Consider the following 18,407-nt stretch of genomic DNA (forward strand, 5'->3'; position numbering starts at 1 on the left):
AAGTAAGAAGTGTTACTGGTTTCATTGGAAACCTCCTTGCTAGTTCCAAACAGGGAACAAGTGCCATCTGTCACCATATTTAACCCAAGACAACTTTCGGTTCGTCTGCAGAAAAGGGCACATTCCGTAAGTGACACTGTGTTCATATTTTTGTAAAGACTTTGAAAGCCTTGTCTGTGTGTCCCCTTGCAGTATGAACCTATTTGACACAAAATGTTCTTTATTACATGCTATAATACTGACATATGCATTTACCGATGTAAACAGAAACGTGGTTCCATATATACGAAACATAAATCAAGCTTGTATCCATTAATTAACAGTTATAGATGTTTTTTTATTTCTTTCGACAAATCTGCTCCATCAGGATTATGAGGAAGATCGACTGAGATACATGTCGTCGCGGATTTAGATCTTGAGATACCAGGTAAGTCGTCTAAATTATGTAAATTTACCGATAGTGTCCTATTTCCTATATTGACATTTCGACTGAGCCTGGATTTACCTTGTGGGTAATTTGGCACAACTTTTTGGAATTTTCGGTTTTTAATGCTCTTCAACTTTGTATTTGATTTGCGCTTTCATTTGTTTTGATTCTAGCGCCACAGATGAGTCCGGTCTTTGCGGCTGACGTCTTTAATTTTGAGCCTGGTATCTTTGATGAGGTTTGTACCCTGTAGACGCCACCAGTTTCTCACCTTTTTTAGCTCACCTGGCCTAAAGGGCCAAGTGAGCTTTTCTCATCACTTGGCGTCCGTCGTCCGTCGTCCTGCGTCCGTCGTCCGTAAATTTTTACAAAAATCTTCTCCTCTGAAACTACTAAGCCAAATTTGACCAAACTTAAACACAATCATCATTGGGGTATCTAGTTTAAAAAATGTGTCCGGTAACCCGGCCAACCAACCAAGATGGCCGCCATGGCTAAAAATAGAACATAGGGGTAAAATGTAGATTTTGGCTTATATCTATGAAACCAAAGCATTTAGAGCAAATCTGACTAGGGTAAAATTGTTTATCAGGTCAAGATATATCTGCCCTAAAATTTTCAGATGAATCTGACAACCTGTTGTTGGGTGCTGCCCCTGAATTGGTAATTTTAAGGAAATTTTGCCGTTTTTGGTTATTATCTTGAATATTATTATAGATAGAGATAAACTGTAAACAGCAATAATGTTCAGCAAAGTAAGATCTACAAATAAGTCAACTTGACCAAAATGGTCAGTTGACCCCTTAAGGAGTTATTGTCCTTTATAGTCAATTTTTAACCATTTTTCATAAATTTTTGTAATCTTTTACAAAAATCTTCTCCTCTGAAACTACTAAGACAAATTTAACCAAACTTGTCAACAATCATCATTAGGGTATCTTAAATATGTGTCCGATGACCCCGCCCGCGAACCAAGATGGCCGATATTTTCCACTGTAACTACTGGGCCAAGTTCATTATAGATAGAGATAATTGTAAGCAGCAAGAATGTTCAGTAAAGTAAGATCTACAAACACATCACCATCACCAATACACAATTTTGTCATGAATCGATCTGTGTCCTTTGTTTAATATGCACATAGACCAAGGTGAGCGACACAGGCTCTTTAGAGCCTCTAGTTAGTTTACGCGGTTTCCCCTATTGTTTTTTCAACTCGGTATATTAAAAATGGAATAAAACCACCGTTGCCTCTTATTAACTCACTTTGTTGAGACGTTAATGGTATATCTGTTCATCTAGTATGTTTAATTGATCACTGTATTTGTTTTTTTTGGAGATTTTTAGAATTTAAGGATTAAAAAGTATGCATGATTTGATACTTTGAATAATAAAACAAGTTTATATTTATAATATAGCCTCACCTTCATTAGGATTATTCTTAATGAAAATTTCAACTTCGCACAAAGTCAGTGCATCTGCTTCTGGAAGTTCTCGGTGTTCCTTAAATATCTAGACGTATCGTCCCCGCATTCTTGATGTACAGGTAACACTAAGTATACTTGGAGCCGTATCTACATAATGATAACAGAGTTGTCCCCCTTCCATGTCAAACCCTTCCCATGTTGCTACAGTCGGATTGTAAATATTAATGAAGAAATCCGTCAAACGATCATCTATGAAAATAGAGCATGCATAATTTTTTTGGAGTATTTCGAAGTGCATGTAAAAAATGTACAAACTCAATGTCGTTTTTTTTTTTGTCGATATATTTCATCTTAATTCTGTGATATATATTTAAGCCAAAAAAACAAAACACTTTGAAGATAATTGAAAAAAGTCGTATTATTTGTCGGCAGAAGAAGATACGGTAAAACTAAATTATACGGCACACAAAATATTTGCATAATTTGCTTTTGAAAATTCTTCATTCCTTTCAAAGTGTCCTCGATAGCGGGGAAAATGACGCCATACTTGCCAACCAAGTCATTTGCTTTTTAAAAGGAAAAATTTCTAATCGTAAAATCATTCATTTTTTATTTGTTTAACTCACATGGTCAAATAGAGAAATTTCGTCAAACTTAGAAAATTCTAAGTTAAGGAATCTCAATGATTTTCATTAAAATGTGTCCCGATATCATATATTATCAATACTCAACATTGCCAAAAAATCTATGTAAATTAAATATCTTGAAGCATTCGTTGTTTGTTTATATGATTGTTTAAAAATACGACATTATTGTGTTAGAATCGACATATGAAACTGTGGTACTTTTAAGGTTTTTAAAGATTGAATTTAATTTGTTTTAAAGATTGGCAATGGTCCTAACATGAAATAAATCTAGAGGTAGTTTACCATACGTCTTTCAATTCGTTTTATCTTCATTGATTTTATCTAATATTTAATGAAATTGAAAAAATCTGGAATTTAAAATTGATACTATAAATCAGAAGAGCATTAGTTAAGGAACAAAATAAGTTAAAATATTGATAGGTTATGGAACTCCTTTTCGGGATATTTGATTAAACAAAATGGCGGGAAAAGGCTGACTCTGATTTTTACCTTATATTTAGCATCGGTATTATTTGGGTCTCAAATCGTAAGAAAAGTAATCTAGAATCTGCTTAAATTTTGGTAATGACTTTTAATGAGATATTGAAGTCTACTATGAAAAGAAAAGTGGGTGATATGGTGCATTATATTTTACCCTGTATCGTAAGAAAAAACCCAAGGAGTCCGAACATCTGACAAAAATTCCTAAACCTGAAATGACTACATCCTTAATAAAAAAAATAAGCAGACTTACTACAGCAACCTTGTCTGTTGTAGATCTAGATGTCGGTACTATCAACTCATTTCCAAGGTCAACTGCCCACCAGTAGAATGCCTTATTTATCATTGTGCTGGCACATGTTTCTACAGTCTGTTTAGTTTGATATTGGTTCCTATTACCATCAACTGCGAGTGACGCTGGCAAAACAAATGTACCTGCCTTATATGTAGAACTTTGTTTAGCTATTTTATTAAGAGCCATGTTCTCCCTTAATGCTGTAAAAATAAGAATCACATGCATTTTGTACCTTTGTTAACCATAAATTATTCCTAGGAATCAATGAATGAATGTATAAATAAATGAATGAATGAATATCAAATGAAACCTGAGTTATAACAAATAATTCTGTTCAAATGTACAAATGATTTTCAACCATCCAAATTAAACTACAATTTTTCAAATTTCAACAGCGATTTCAACAGGCTATTACGTGTTACTTCATTTTCTTAAATATCCGTTGGAAAGTACCTAGAAACCTAAAACAGGTGGTAGCCATGATCTTAATTGCTTTAATTTGATAGTAAATATAGAGCCAGTGCGTCCAGAAAAGCAGACCGTAATGTATCAGTTTAATTGAGGTCTGGAGCTGGCATGTCAGTAACTGCTAGTAGTCCTTTGTTCATTTATGTATCATTGTCATTTTGCTTAGTTTCTTTTGTTACCTATTCTGACATCGGACTTGGACTTCTTTTAAACTGAGTTTTACTGTGCGTATTGCTATGTATTTCTTTATTCTATATTGGCTAGAGGTATAGGGAGAGGGTTGAGATCTCACAAAACATGTTTAACCCTGCCGCATTTTTGCGCCTGTCCACAGTCAGGAGCCTCTGGCCTTTGTTAGTCTTGTATGTTTTTTAATTTTAGTTCATTTATATGTTTTGGAGTTTAGTGTGACGTCCATTTTCACTGAACTAGTACACAATTTTATTTAGGGGCCAGCTGAGGACCACCTCCGGGTGCGGGATTTTCTCGCTGCGTTGAAGACCCATTGGTGGCCTTCGGCTGTTGTCTGCTCTTTGGTCGGGTTGTTGTCTCTTTGACATATTCCCCATTTCAATTCTCAATTTTATATTTATAAGCTCTGCTTACAAAACGTTTCTATGACGGCCAGCATTTTGTTCAATTATTGTTTATGATTACTTTCTTTAAATGTAGAATATTCATAAATCCTCCCAATAATTTGATAAACTATAATTGGCTCCTTTTGAATGTGACGGCGGCTATCTTTGACAAGATTTATTGATATTTAAGCGAAAAAATAAACATTACGGATATTATTACTGATTTTTACATTTTTTTTTACTTTAGATGCAAAGGGTAAAATGTACAACTTTGAGTCTAGTTTTAGGAACTGAATGTCAAGTTGCATATGATATTTTGTTTTTAAATGACATCTGAATGTAAAAGTTTTTTTTTGTAAGTTTGACAAATGTCATGAACACCAAATATTCATTATGGCAAATATGAGTTTGTTGGCGTGACGTTCCCAGAGTCCTTAAAGTAACTTAGATGCTCCTCTTCCTATTTTATTGTCCATACCTTTGACTCTTCGTGTTGTCTACATTGATACCTTGCAGAGCATTTTGCAGTCGTATATATGTATAAGTCACAAAATCAAACATTTTCTGCAAATAACACTCCTATTTGATATGATGCACACTTATTTCTCTCATTTGAGGGAGGCGGGAAAACTAGCTTCCTGATATTTTTGTTGTTAATTACTAAATTTTAGCTTTAACTGCTACAAATTGTGCACATTTCTTCAAGTCCTCGTTAGTATATTGGTTACTATCCCCGCCTGTCACGCGATAGACCGGGGTTTGATTCCCTACCGGGGAGGTGAGTAAGTGATGTCGACTACGGACCTGTCATTATTTGTCACATCCTTATTTTAGCATAAAAATATTATTCACAAGGTCTTGAAGTGGATAGATACATGACCATCACAAGAGTACAAAGGTTATGTAAGAAATATAGTACTAGCTTGGGGGAATCTCTTCCTATATGAAGGTATATACATATGTGCCGCTGGAATGGGTCCCTTTTTTTTACGTCAAATATATCAATGGGGTGCAATTTTACCATGGAAATATATCAATAGGTAGTAATTGACCAATTGTGATATATCAATGGGTCATATTTTACCAGTTTGTTGTGCAACGATCTTCACTGAATTTCCCAAACTCTTTGTCATTAAAATTTCCACATCTGCTAAAACTTATTGACACAAGTTTTGTTATTGATCAAATTTTATTACACTGTCACAATAAATAATCTAAATATATGAATGGGTTATGAGTTCGCTGTGAAATATATGTATAGGTAGGGATTTCACAATTATTCAATATATGAATTGGGGTGTTTTTTAAACCCCAAAATCCCATGTTGAGACCCCCCCCGTGAGTCCTAGAGGATGAATATTATTTCTTTTTTTATTGTAATATTAATATGTCATTACGCCAAGACTTTTTGATCATCTAAGAGACAACGCATCATCATTAATATTCAAGATGTTGGTCCTGTTAAGTAGTATACATTCTTAGCCCCACCCCTGAACTTGTTTGTCATATTGGTGTCTTTTTTAAACACTCTCTAGAACTGAGGGCGACAGACCCATTACAGAAAGGTTCATGATTCTCATGTAACTGTAGTTATAGTAAACTTTATCTTTCATTTGTGTATCAATTTAATGGTTTATTTGTTGTATTCTTGTATGTAATATTTTATTTGTTATTGCCTGACCCTTATGATTGTAATTTTGCACTAAAGACTTATTTTGATTATGATATAAAACTTAACAAATGTTTTGTCGTTTTGGTTAGCTGTCTTAATAACATATCCTTCACTTTCTTTGTCATATTTTGTTACTCATTATATTACTTAGACGTCAAAACATCTTCTTACCTTGAAGTCCAACGTTAGAAAAAAACTATCAACATAGCGACGTGAAATTTCATCTTGACTAGTATGTGAATCATTGTACAGAGGAATTATTGGACATATTGAATAGATGAAATCTGTCCTGTTATTATAAATGTTGAAATTTGACAAAATAATGATAAATACATATAGATATATATATATATATATGCATCAACCAATCAGAGTTTTTATTTGAAAAAGGAATGATTTAAATCCTCACGTTTAAAATGAGTGGTATTATTTTTCGAGTGAAATGTTATATCAAAATGAGACAGCGTTTAAAAAAAATACAATTTAAAATCTATGATACTATTAGGTAATTGTATCTCAGTTTTGTTTTCATGGTAGTATTGAACTTTTTTTTTTATCACCAATAGTTTTTTTTTGACGGACATACGTTTTCCATGAAATCGATCTCAACAGAACACTCTTTTTCGATTAATGGGAAAAGTGCAAAAGTACATTCAATGTCATTTTACTGAGAAAATGAAATTTTAACCTAGTATGATAAATAACATAATGTTTATGTGCTGAGTTACTTTCCTTATAACATCCATACACTTCGCTTTGGATTACAATAGAAAGTTCATGATCAGATTAGATCTTTAGCATGCATCTTATAATGCCTCCAGAATTAGATCTTGACGACGGTGATATGACTATGTTTCAAAAGGCTTGCATCACTAATATTTACAGGATGTGTGCGACTTGAAAATGTACGAATATATGGGTGTATAGATATAGGAAGATGTGGTATGAGTGCCAATGAGACAACTCTCCATCCAAGTTACAATTTATAAAAGTAAACCATTATAGTCTCTGTATTTGACAATAATTTGTGAATACGATTTTTCTGTCCAGATAATGTTAATTTCTTAGGCTTAGAAACGTGTGTTTTTCTTTATTACAGCCGATTGCACTGAGGGTGTAGGTAAAGGTAATATCTTTGGTTAGCTTGCTTGCTAGCTGAACCGTGAAGTCATTATTAGGCTAGGTAAACTACCCTCCTTTAAGAGTAGACTAGTCCGATAGATAACCAATCTATCTGTCTGTAGGACTAGGCTACTTCGAAAGGAGGGTAGTATACCTTACCTAATAATGAATTCACGGTTCAGCTAGCAAGCAAGCTAACCAAAGATATTATCTTTACCTACACACTCAATGCAATCGGCTGTAATTCTTCAAGCTTTATATATTGTTTTGTAAAGGTTAGTTTGATACATTGTTTGTAAATATAATGTCCTGTCTTCTTGCTTTACTTTAAAACTATCGATCTAAAAGAGGGGCGAAAGATATCAAAGGGATATTCAAACTCATAAGTCGAAAACAAACTGACAATGTCATGGCAAAAAAAAGAAAACGACGAAAAGACAAACAACACAGTAAGCATAAAGACTGAGCAACACTTATCCACCAAAAACAAGGGGTGATCGCAGGTGCTCCGAAAGGGTAATCAGATCATGCTCCACATGTGGCACCCGTCGTGCTGCTCATGTAAGTACTTAAAAGTCTAATTCGGTACTAGGTCACATTCGAGGAAAAGAGGACGGGATTGTTGTTACAACAACTGGAACATATCCGTCGTCATCTGTGAAACAGATATTCCATAACGGTCAACCAACTCGTGATGGCGTCCGTAAAATGTTCGAAGGGATGATTTCAACTTCACCACTTTGAACTCTTGGTTCAATAGCTTCCTTGTAAGCAACAATCCTATATCAAGGAAATCATGATAGGAAATGCAAGGTCTGGAATATCGTATCAACTGGGAGATATATACTCAATATGCGGGTGATGCTGGAATGTTGCTACATAGAAATGTTATCATCTCTTTTGTCGTAAAGTTTTGTTCTCAACCGACACTCGTTGTTGTCAATTTCTAGATGAAATTCAAGATATGAAGCAGACATTATAACTCTATCTGTTGTTTCCTTTATTTCAAGTTCGATGGGATAGATGTGTACAACATAGTCATCAAATTATTTTGTGAGAGGCCATTATCTATATAGCGGCACGTGAAGTTGAAAGTTAATGCTAGCCTCTTTTCATTCTTTCTTAGAGGCTACTGTTGGAAGTCGGCCTCATATGAATAAAGGAATAAGTCGGCAAGAAGAGGAGCACAGTTGTTTTCCACTGGAATGCCAATGGTTTGTTGAAAAACACGTCCTCCGAACGTAACAAATATGTTGTCAATCAAGAAATCAAGCGTCTTGATAATGTCAGTTTCGGAGAATATTTTGTTTGAATCAGAGTGATTTTTTACAAAGTAAGATTTATCCCTCCCTAAGACAAGATACTTGTATCTACGTTGGCCATTCTCTTTTATGAAACAAAGCAGGACCAATTCTTTCAATTTGTCTTATAGTTCGAACGGGGCATACTTGTGTAAAGTGTAGAAAAGTCAAATGTTTTAATACTATTGAAAGATGAAAGAGACTTAGATTGTATGTACTCTAACAGATCTTTCGATTTTTTTAGTATCCACATCTTATTCTAACCAATGCTCTTCAATATTGGAGGAAAATGCAGATATATATATATGTTATTTTAGTAATTATTCTTTAATATTTAGCTAATAATAATTTTCACTTATTTCAAAAATAAGAATAGAGGAGCATCATGAATAAATTACTGTTATTTAAAATTGTTTGTATAAACGCAACAACGTATCAAATAAGTGTTAATAAGTTAAAATACTCAAGAATATTTACTACAAAAAAAAAATGAAACACAAAAACAAAATAGATAGAAAAAGAGGGGTCCATTCCCAAAGCGCATGTGCGTAAATGGTGCTATCACAAGTTTTGAAATTCCATTTCGGTATATTTTATTTCTTGAGGCACTTTCGTCTTGTAAATAGTGCAGTCAAGCTCTACCAATTTACTGTATCAATGTGTATCATTGTGCATATAGTTCTGATACGAAAACCCACACGCTGCGTATGCCCAGCATTGTCTATTACCTACGGTGTATTAGTATATATTAGGTCCCAGGTGACAATGCCAATGCCTGGAATATTATAGTTCACGTGGCTCTATTTACGGGATATACTAAAAATATCCATGTTTTATTCAACTTAGACCTTGAAAATCAATGAGCCTCTAGTAGTCTCTATACTGAATGTGTTTATACCAAATGTAGTACAGATCAGTTGAAACTGTGTCTATAAGTGTAAACGGACAGACAAATGGACATTTCCGTTACAACATCCTCTCTTTGTCGCGAGGGGATAGTAAAATGTATAAGTGGCATTCAAAAAACAAACCCAGTTTTAAGCTATTGGCAAATATTTATAATACGTAGTACATTAATTGTAGAGAAAAAAACCTGGATTGGACGAGAAATGATTGATCCGGTATTTTTTCTTCTTCGAGGTATATTGCAATGTAAAATGTTTTATAAATACACATACTAGTACATGTATTAAGTAAATTATGAAGAAAAACACAAGATGAATCCTGATATAGCCATTTGCTCTACGAACCGTTTTTTTAAATGGCCTAATGCCGTTGTTAATTTACCTTTTGATATGACCCCCTACATTTTACCTGTATTCTTACCTGAAGTTATTGAAAATGTCGATTAATAAAGACCAATCAACATTCTTTATATTCTTTGATGAATTAGCTTGTTTCTAAATGCATAGTTTATTAACCAGAATATAGACCGGGGGTTTAAATTCTAGAACATGACCTAATATAAAACCTTATATATTTGTGGAAATTTGACAACTTCAAACAAAAAGTTTATAGTTCCTTGCTCGTTAAAAAATCATGACAAAAAGAGTAGCAATTGTAAGTATTTGCCATTAATATTGTTATTTTTTATTATCTATTTCAAATGCAACAGGTATTGGTTATTTTCCCGGCTCATCTACTATTTATTTCAGGGTGTTAATTCATTTGCTAGATAATATTTCATTTGCATTTAGTAATATATATTTATATATTGTATAATCTATATTTGTATGATCAGCATTTCATTGCTACTTATATCATTTAGCTGCAAACGGTAAATATCAATGATTATTGAAATATGTTTAAGCGTTAACACAACTTTGTGACCTGAAATAGTAGATTGTACTATACGATGTAAAACAAGGACCGTTCACTCGAAAATGGTCCTGTTGCATATACTAATACATTGCTAACATAATATAGTATTCATGTGTACAAACAGGTAACTGGAGCCAACAAAGGCATAGGTTATGCTGTAGTCCAGGCATTATGTAAACAGTTTGATGGTGATGTTCTCCTCACAGGTAAGAAAAACAAAGGGATAGGTTATGCTGTAGTCCAGGCATTATGTAAACAGTTTGATGGTGAGCATTCACAATATTATTAGTTAAGGAGCTGTGGTATCGGTAGAATTCAGTGAACAAGCAACATAACATCACACCTTACAAAGCAGTGTCATGCTTCAAATGTAATTGATGAATTACACAAAATATAGTATGCAAAATGTACAGAGTAGTGTAATGTTTTAAATGTAATATGACTGAAGTATTTGCAAATTTAAGAAATGCAGCAACACCACATTGATTTCATCTTTATTGGATTCATTGCATGTTATTTTTAATAAAAAGAATCACTGCAGTCTGGAATCAAAACAAACCAATTTTGCGAATATATCATTAGTATCACATTTAATCAGAACTAAAGTTAATGCATGCTCCAATGTGAAGCTAAGATTCTTCGGATTTCAAATTTTCTTATATAACTAGAAATTCCACATAATATTCTTTGATTCTTTTAAAACATGTGCTACGTATATACCCGTCATTACCAATATATATATTATACATGTTTCCTTGTCAAATATATTTTAGAGGCACCGTAATGTTAAAGTTGTCAAAATGAAATACACTGTCTTGCAACAAATTAATGTAAGCAATTTGTCCAATTGAATTCACAATAATGCACATATGCAATTTACAATACCGCACATATGCATGAACAATAATGCACATATGCAATTACAATGTACATTTGCATTTACGATAATGCGCTTAATTGTAGGACGAAGTGAAGAGAGATGTAAGGCTGCTGTTGCAGAGCTCCTGAAAGAAGGACTATCACCTAAATATCACCAATTAGACATTGATGATCAAGCTTCCATTAACAAGCTGAGAGACTTTGTCAAAGAAAAATATGGTGGAATTGATGTCTTAGTAAACAATGCTGGTATTGCATTCAAGGTATGTTATGGTAAAACTTGTATTCATAATCACTCAATTAAAAAAATAAAACACTTACTCAGATTGTACCGTTGAATGGAAATGGAATGGATAACAGTGGATCATATCATAGAGGCTTATTAGTCAGTGGACTGGTATATAGGCTGTGCAGTAGCGGACTGCACAATTTAGAAAGTGTACAAGTAACAAATGATCGTCAACTGAAATGGGATCTAGATAGCGCAGTAGGCCACAGTATCTTCATACACAATGTGCTTCGGTCAAGGCTTTTACACCCAAAATAAAGTTTTAAAAAAGAAACATTCAATTATTAAATATTATTTTATGTTGATTATATATATATAAAGAGATAGGAACATGAAAATAAAAAGAATCATAATAATTTAATGTTATTTTAGGGGTACCTCATGGTATATCACAAAAAACGACATCCTATAGTTTTGAATAACATAAAATTTTGATGATCTCCTAAACAATTTCTAAATCAATTGTTGTAAACAAGTAATCATGGGAGTTTTTTTTTTTATTGTAAAATAAGAAAATATGAAATCATTAGGCATTGAAATCATGATTTGGCGAGTTGCTTAACTCCCAATGATAAATATGTCATGCATGTTCAGGATGATACATTGAAATCATGTCTGTTTTATTTTTTTATATCATAGCAATCATCTACAGCATCTTTCGGTGAACAAGCAAGAGTGTCATGTGGTACAAACTTCTATGGTACACTGAACGTGTGTAACACACTCTTCCCTCTACTGAGACCACATGCTAGGTAAGTCATGTTCTAATTAAGATTTATTATCAAAGCTTTACATCCATTATCATATATAACATCAAGGAGGGATACAAGATTTTGTAAGGGGCGTAATTCCATAAAACGGAATATATACAGACGATTTTATGCCAAAATTGATATTTTTCATATCATAGGAGGTAGGGACCTACGTCCTCTACGCCGCTTGGATCCGTCACTGGACATGCATAGGTAGGACAATAACATGTCAATGGTAAACGAATATAACCTGCTTGTACTAGAACGACACGTTGTTTGAATTTTTAAAAATACTAGATACCAAGGTAACAGTCCGGAGAAAACAGATCTTCCTACTTAGATAATTATTTAATTCTTACTCCGTGTCGACCAATCTTTTCTCTAACCCCAAAAGCTGCATGAGAGTCAGCAACAACTATTTTGACTTTGGTTTTATCCAGTTGGGGATCGAACCCATACAATAGGGACTCATAACAACTCACAATCAAGACGATTAGACTACCACAAGTACACCGAAGTGGTTACTACTCATTAAAGTCATCCTAAATTATCTCAATGACTATACAACATGTTTCACAGATGATAGCGGATATGTTCCAATTGTCGTAACTACATTCCCGTCCCCCTTTCCCCGAATGTGACCTACCGAATTAAACTTATTACTGGGTTTGTACTGACATGAGCAACACGACGGGTGCCACATGTGGAGCAGGATCTGCCTACCCTTCCGGGGCACCTGAGATCATCCCCAGTTTTTGGTGGGGTTCGTGTTGCTCAGTCTTTAGTTTTCTATGTTGTGTTTTGTGTACTGTTGTTTTGTCTGTTGGTCATTTTCTTTTTTAGCCATGGCGGTGTCAGTTTATTTTCGACTTATGAGTTTGAATGTCCCTTTGGTATTTTTCGCCTCTCTTTTAAAAGAATTCTGTTGGGAAAACAATATATAAAAATGACTTATTTTCTTTAAAAGGGTAGATTATAATTTTGTAATGTATTCATCTATAGGATAGTGTACTGGCATTAGATAGATATAAGAAGATGTGGTATGAGTGCCAATGAGACAACTCTCCATCCAAGGGTCAATTTGTAAAAGTAAACCATTATAGGTCAAAGTACGGCCATCAACACGGAGCCTTGGCTCACACCGAACAGCAAGCTTTAAAGGGCCCCAAAAATGATTAGTGTATAACCATACAAACAGGAAAAACCAACGGTATCATCTATATAAAAAACGAGAAATGAGAAACACTTGTGAACCACATCAACAAACGACAACCACTGAACGTCAGATTCCTGACTTAGGACAGGTGCAAACAAATGCAACAGGTTTAAACGTTTTAATAGGCGACAACCTTCACCCAACCTGAAACAATAGTGTAACATCAGAACATAGAAAGACACACTATAAAATATCAATTGAAATGGCTGAACTCAATCAAAAGACATATTAAGAAAAACAAGTGAACATACAATGAACGAATAAATTTGATCTATGACACAATGTAAATACAAAATATTAGAAACAAAATTTTATAAAAATACAGGCATATATGTAGGACTCGCAGGTGCGATGGGGACACTGAAGTGCAATGGTCTGCGCCGAAGTGCAATGGTCCGTTAGCTAAAGTGCGATGGTCTATATGTCCTTAGTTACAGTTTCAATCTTGCTGCATTTTGGGTATAATTCTGCATTAACAATTATAATTTACTTTGTTTTTCTCATGAGGTCTACGTTTACCGTAATATTATAATACGTAGAGTGTGTCTGTGGACCCGTATGTATTAAGAGAATACCACGCTCCATCGTACGCAAAAATAAAAGATTCGCTATAGAACTCCAAGGCTGATTTCACCTCTCTATTAATCACTCCCCTTTCCCGGTTGTATTAAACTTCTATTAGCCCCTTATTTACTTGTTTTCGTGCTAATAATTCGTAAAATATTTGCGACTGGAATTTGAACATCAGGCATCCATCAATCTATTGATCTTTATGTTTCACATTTAAAAAAAAAATGTGTTTCCGTTGTCGTTTTGTCTTGTAACATGACCGAACGTAGTCTTGGAGATGGTGTTCCGCCCCTAATTATATTTCATTTCAAACCACATTTTTAGTCATTGAAATTATAAGGGGTTTTAATGGAAAGTGACCTTCGCACGTATCATCTTGAACGATTGTATGAACGTTGGCTTTTAATTTGTCCAAGTCAATTCAAAAAGTAAAGTACAAAGTTACAGTAATGACTGGAAATGCAGACTCTCTTTAACACGTCTTTGACCTCTAGTTAAAACGGGTTATAGTTTCGATAATTTATTAAAAAACTTGAAAAGTTGCTTCTAACAAACACTTTGACTTCTTCATCGACAGGTGAACATGAAAAACATTGAACATATAGTTTATGTAAACCATCGCACTTCAGCGTTACCACCAACGAACTTCGGCGTAGCTGTCAAAATGATAGCATCACAATGACACCATCGCACTTCAGCGTGATAAAAAACGCACGTCAGCGTCAAACCATCGCACTTCAGGGTAACCATCGCGGTTCCGAGTCCCATCAGGGTTCAGAGTCATACATATATATTTGTTTGCATATTTGATCATATTTTGAAAGTGTGTATCAAAATTTCAAGGAAAAATCAATTTAAGATCTGAACGGCATGCACGTAAAATGATTTATTTCATTCCACTGCATGTAAATATTGATAGCAAAACTAACAATTGATTCCACGTGACGTTGAACAAAACTTCATTTTCCCCTCCGAGTATCAAATTCCCTTCTGAATGTCGGAACTTCCTTGTGCGACGTTACGCGCGGTTAATTAATGAATATAACGTTTTGAACGGTTTTTTTAAGAGATAGTATAGTAATTTCATGTTCAAAATTATTTGGATCTTAAAAAAAAAAGAATAAATATTTAACTTTTGATCGGTACTGGTTATCATTGTTTATGTCGTGTTTACTTATAAATCAAGAAAAGTCATATTTCCCTCCGGCGATGTCCTCGTGAAATATGTAATTTCTTGGGTGACCAAATCTTCATATCTCCCTCAGGCACGGGAAATACATGTAAAGTGTCCCCTGATAACAAAGCTGTAGATACACAGCTGTGGATCGATCACAAAACCTACTGTGATTGATTTCTATGGTTTCGCATATCAAAACATAATCTGCTACTTATGCTTAAATACAGAATTCGCAGACAAAAGGCAACACGTGTGTTTATTTGAAGAGGGGGTGACACGCTGTTGGGGTGTGGGGTATAGGTAGTTAAAAGAAAGTGTGGACGCGGGATATAGGGGGTAAAAAAAGTGGAATCTGAGAAAAGAATGAAAAATTGGAAGTTGGAAGTTGGGAAAAATTACAAAAGAAAGTGTGATTTGGGAAATGAGCACTCAAATGTCAACTCCCTTTTTTTTGAAAATTTAAGTATTTTTAATTTATTTACAGAGTATCAAATGTGTCCAGTTTCGTATCACAGATGACAATATCCAAATGTAGCAAAGAAATCCAAGAAAAGTTTAAGAACCCAAGCATCACTATGGACCAGCTGAAAGGTCTTATACAGCAATTCATTGAGTAAGTAAATATAGTAGACAAACAAAAGATATCGGTATCCATCCATGACACCAAATCAGTACATGCACAGCAAAAAAAAAAAAAAACACAAAAAGCAAAGGAACAGCGCTGTGTATTGCTGTTCTTCATCTCAAAGTCTTCATAAATAGTTTATTTAAGACAATTATTAAATAATAACGCATAATGGAAATAATGTAAAACGAGGATCACGCGTGCGACATGTTTGCTTCAAAATGGTTTGAAAAAATATTTGTAAAACTCTTCTTGTTTGTACATAATGTATGGAAGATAAAATAACCGTTTTTAGGGTCCATGGAGAATTTTAAATTTTCGACATGTTCAATTATGTTGATTTAAAATCATTTGATTCATAGTTATGTGAATGTAATTGTCAAAAACTAGACGCTTTGTCATATGTCTAATGATTACTCAAGTATGCGCTCATCAATTTTTAGTTTGTTTTTTTATTCATTTGCAACATTTATGCTAAATGCAAATGAAATTTGTTACGAATTTAACTTTTTGACATTTAGAAAATTTATATTACGCAAATAATGATTGCACTGAATCCCCCCGTTTTGAAATATTGTTTGCTAAATTTTGAAATGATTAAACTTTTATTCTTAGAAAATATATATATGCAGTGGAACGTGAGCTTTTGCTTTGTGTTGAATGCCTTACTGTGACTTCTTGATTTAGGACAGCATTAAAAGCGCTGTTTCTTTTGCTTTGAGTTTAATACACTGAATTCCTTATTCCTTATAACAAAGATATAGAGAGAATAAACATCATAACAATGAAAATTATACTTATGTTTATGTAATCAGTTTAACCCTATTTTAGTGCTGCACAGACTGGCAGTCACCAAAAAGAAGGATTTGCTGACTGGAGCTATGGAATGTCTAAGGTTGGTGTTACCGTGATGAGCTTCATACAGCAGAGAGAATTGAACTCTGACCCTAGAGAGGATATTGTTGTGAATGCAGTAAGTAAATAATATTTAGCTCAACTAACCCAGAGTGCTAATGTTTAGCTGTTATCAACACTTTGGTTCTAGTTCTCCAACTTTTAACCTAATAAAGGTCATGGTTCAGGTTATTTTTTTAAAATTAAGTTAAAGTTTTTCTTTTCATATACGTAGCTGACAAAGAATGCAAAGCTTTTAGTGCAATTATACATAAACAAAAATCTACAAATTCCAGAATGACTATACACTATTATTTTGCATATACATCATGAACATGCTACCAAGAGTTAGGAACGCCAAATAATTTTTATATTTTTCATATTTTCAGTGTGATCCTGGATATGTTGATACTGATATGACTTCACACAAAGGAACTAAAACAGTAGAACAAGGTAATCATACTACATGTATCCTCTCTCTCTCGCTATAGAAACCTAACTATAAATAGCCAGGAGACATCTAGAGGGTAACATACGGTTTTCGATGATAGAATGCCACAGTGTCTTTTCAATGTGTCAAGCTCTAAAACATCTCGAGTCTACAACAGTTGGAAATGAATTAAACGGAAACAAGAAAACTGATTATATGGCGTCTACACCAAATTCTCCATTGAAATACTAGAAACAAAAAGAATCATTAACATATGACATTTTGACAACTTCTGACAAAGTTTTCATGGCTTTCCTAACTGGGAACATAACATTTCAAACAAAAACGTATTTTTTTTCAAAAAGAAATAAACATTTTACCGCCATTTTGATTGTGGTCATGACCTACCATTAAACGAAAGTGTGTGTGGCTCAGGAAATTAAAATGCATATACAAATAACAATTATGCTGAATATTTAAATTCAAAATATACAGTGTTATAAATATGTTTCTTTCTTTGTTTTTACAGGAGCAGATACACCAGTGTATGTAGCGATGCTTCCACCTGGAACAACTAGTCCCAAAGGGGACTTTGTGTCTGACAGAACTATTAAGAAATGGGGATGACGATTTAATAAGCTATGCTGAACTCATTTATGGATAATTCTAGTTTATAGTAGCCGCAATTTAAATTGTTTTTTTTTATGATTTGTTGATAACTGTCAGCCTCACTTTTGAAAGCTTATTGCTATTTTGTTTTATATTTATATCTTATCATTATATACATGCAAAACCGCATTTTATATTACTTTTTTTTACAATAAAACTTTATTTTCCATCCCTAGCAATTCTGTTTTATTATTAGATGGAACATTATATAGTTGTTGTGACTTGAATAATAGGAGTCTTGAGTTTTCACAAATTACGATAGCTCAGATCGATGTTCTCATTTTCACCTACCGTAGTGTGGGAGTGGGCCAAATCTTCTAGAAGAATCCAAGTGTCCTACTTTATAGACTTGGCATACCATTATCGTCTTCCATTATTATTCATAAACCTACTGGCAATAGTTGATAAGTTTTTATATTTTTATTTTTATAAAAAAAAAACACTGATGTCATCAGTCTGATTAAAATCAGACTGCATGAACAGGTCACTGATTTAATCACTATGTACAATATGTATTCACAATAAGATAACAGATGAAAATTTGAAAGCATATTAAATAATATACATCTCCTTGATGGTATATTATATCTTGGTATTCACTTTCTTAGCATTGATGTAGTTATCCCTAAGAAAGAAAGAAAAATATTAAATTCACCATGAATTTGTTTGC

At 33.6% G+C, this 18,407-nt stretch overlaps 1 protein-coding gene across 1 annotated transcript; it reads left to right on the forward strand.

Moving 5' to 3' along the window:
• The first annotated feature begins 9,806 nt into the window (after positions 1 to 9,806).
• On the forward strand, positions 9,807 to 17,912 carry LOC127713927 (carbonyl reductase [NADPH] 1-like). The gene is made up of 8 exons (XM_052219873.1): positions 9,807 to 9,975; positions 10,361 to 10,442; positions 11,200 to 11,378; positions 12,044 to 12,156; positions 15,604 to 15,732; positions 16,576 to 16,717; positions 17,028 to 17,091; positions 17,598 to 17,912. The coding sequence occupies exons 1-8, from the start codon at positions 9,955 to 9,957 to the stop codon at positions 17,693 to 17,695; spliced, it is 828 nt and encodes a 275-aa protein (XP_052075833.1). The 5' UTR covers positions 9,807 to 9,954; the 3' UTR covers positions 17,696 to 17,912.
• Positions 17,913 to 18,407: the final 495 nt, after the last annotated feature.

Source organism: Mytilus californianus, unplaced genomic scaffold, assembly GCF_021869535.1.
Source record: "Mytilus californianus isolate M0D057914Y unplaced genomic scaffold, xbMytCali1.0.p SCAF_9, whole genome shotgun sequence".
NCBI lineage: Eukaryota > Metazoa > Mollusca > Bivalvia > Mytilida > Mytilidae > Mytilus > Mytilus californianus.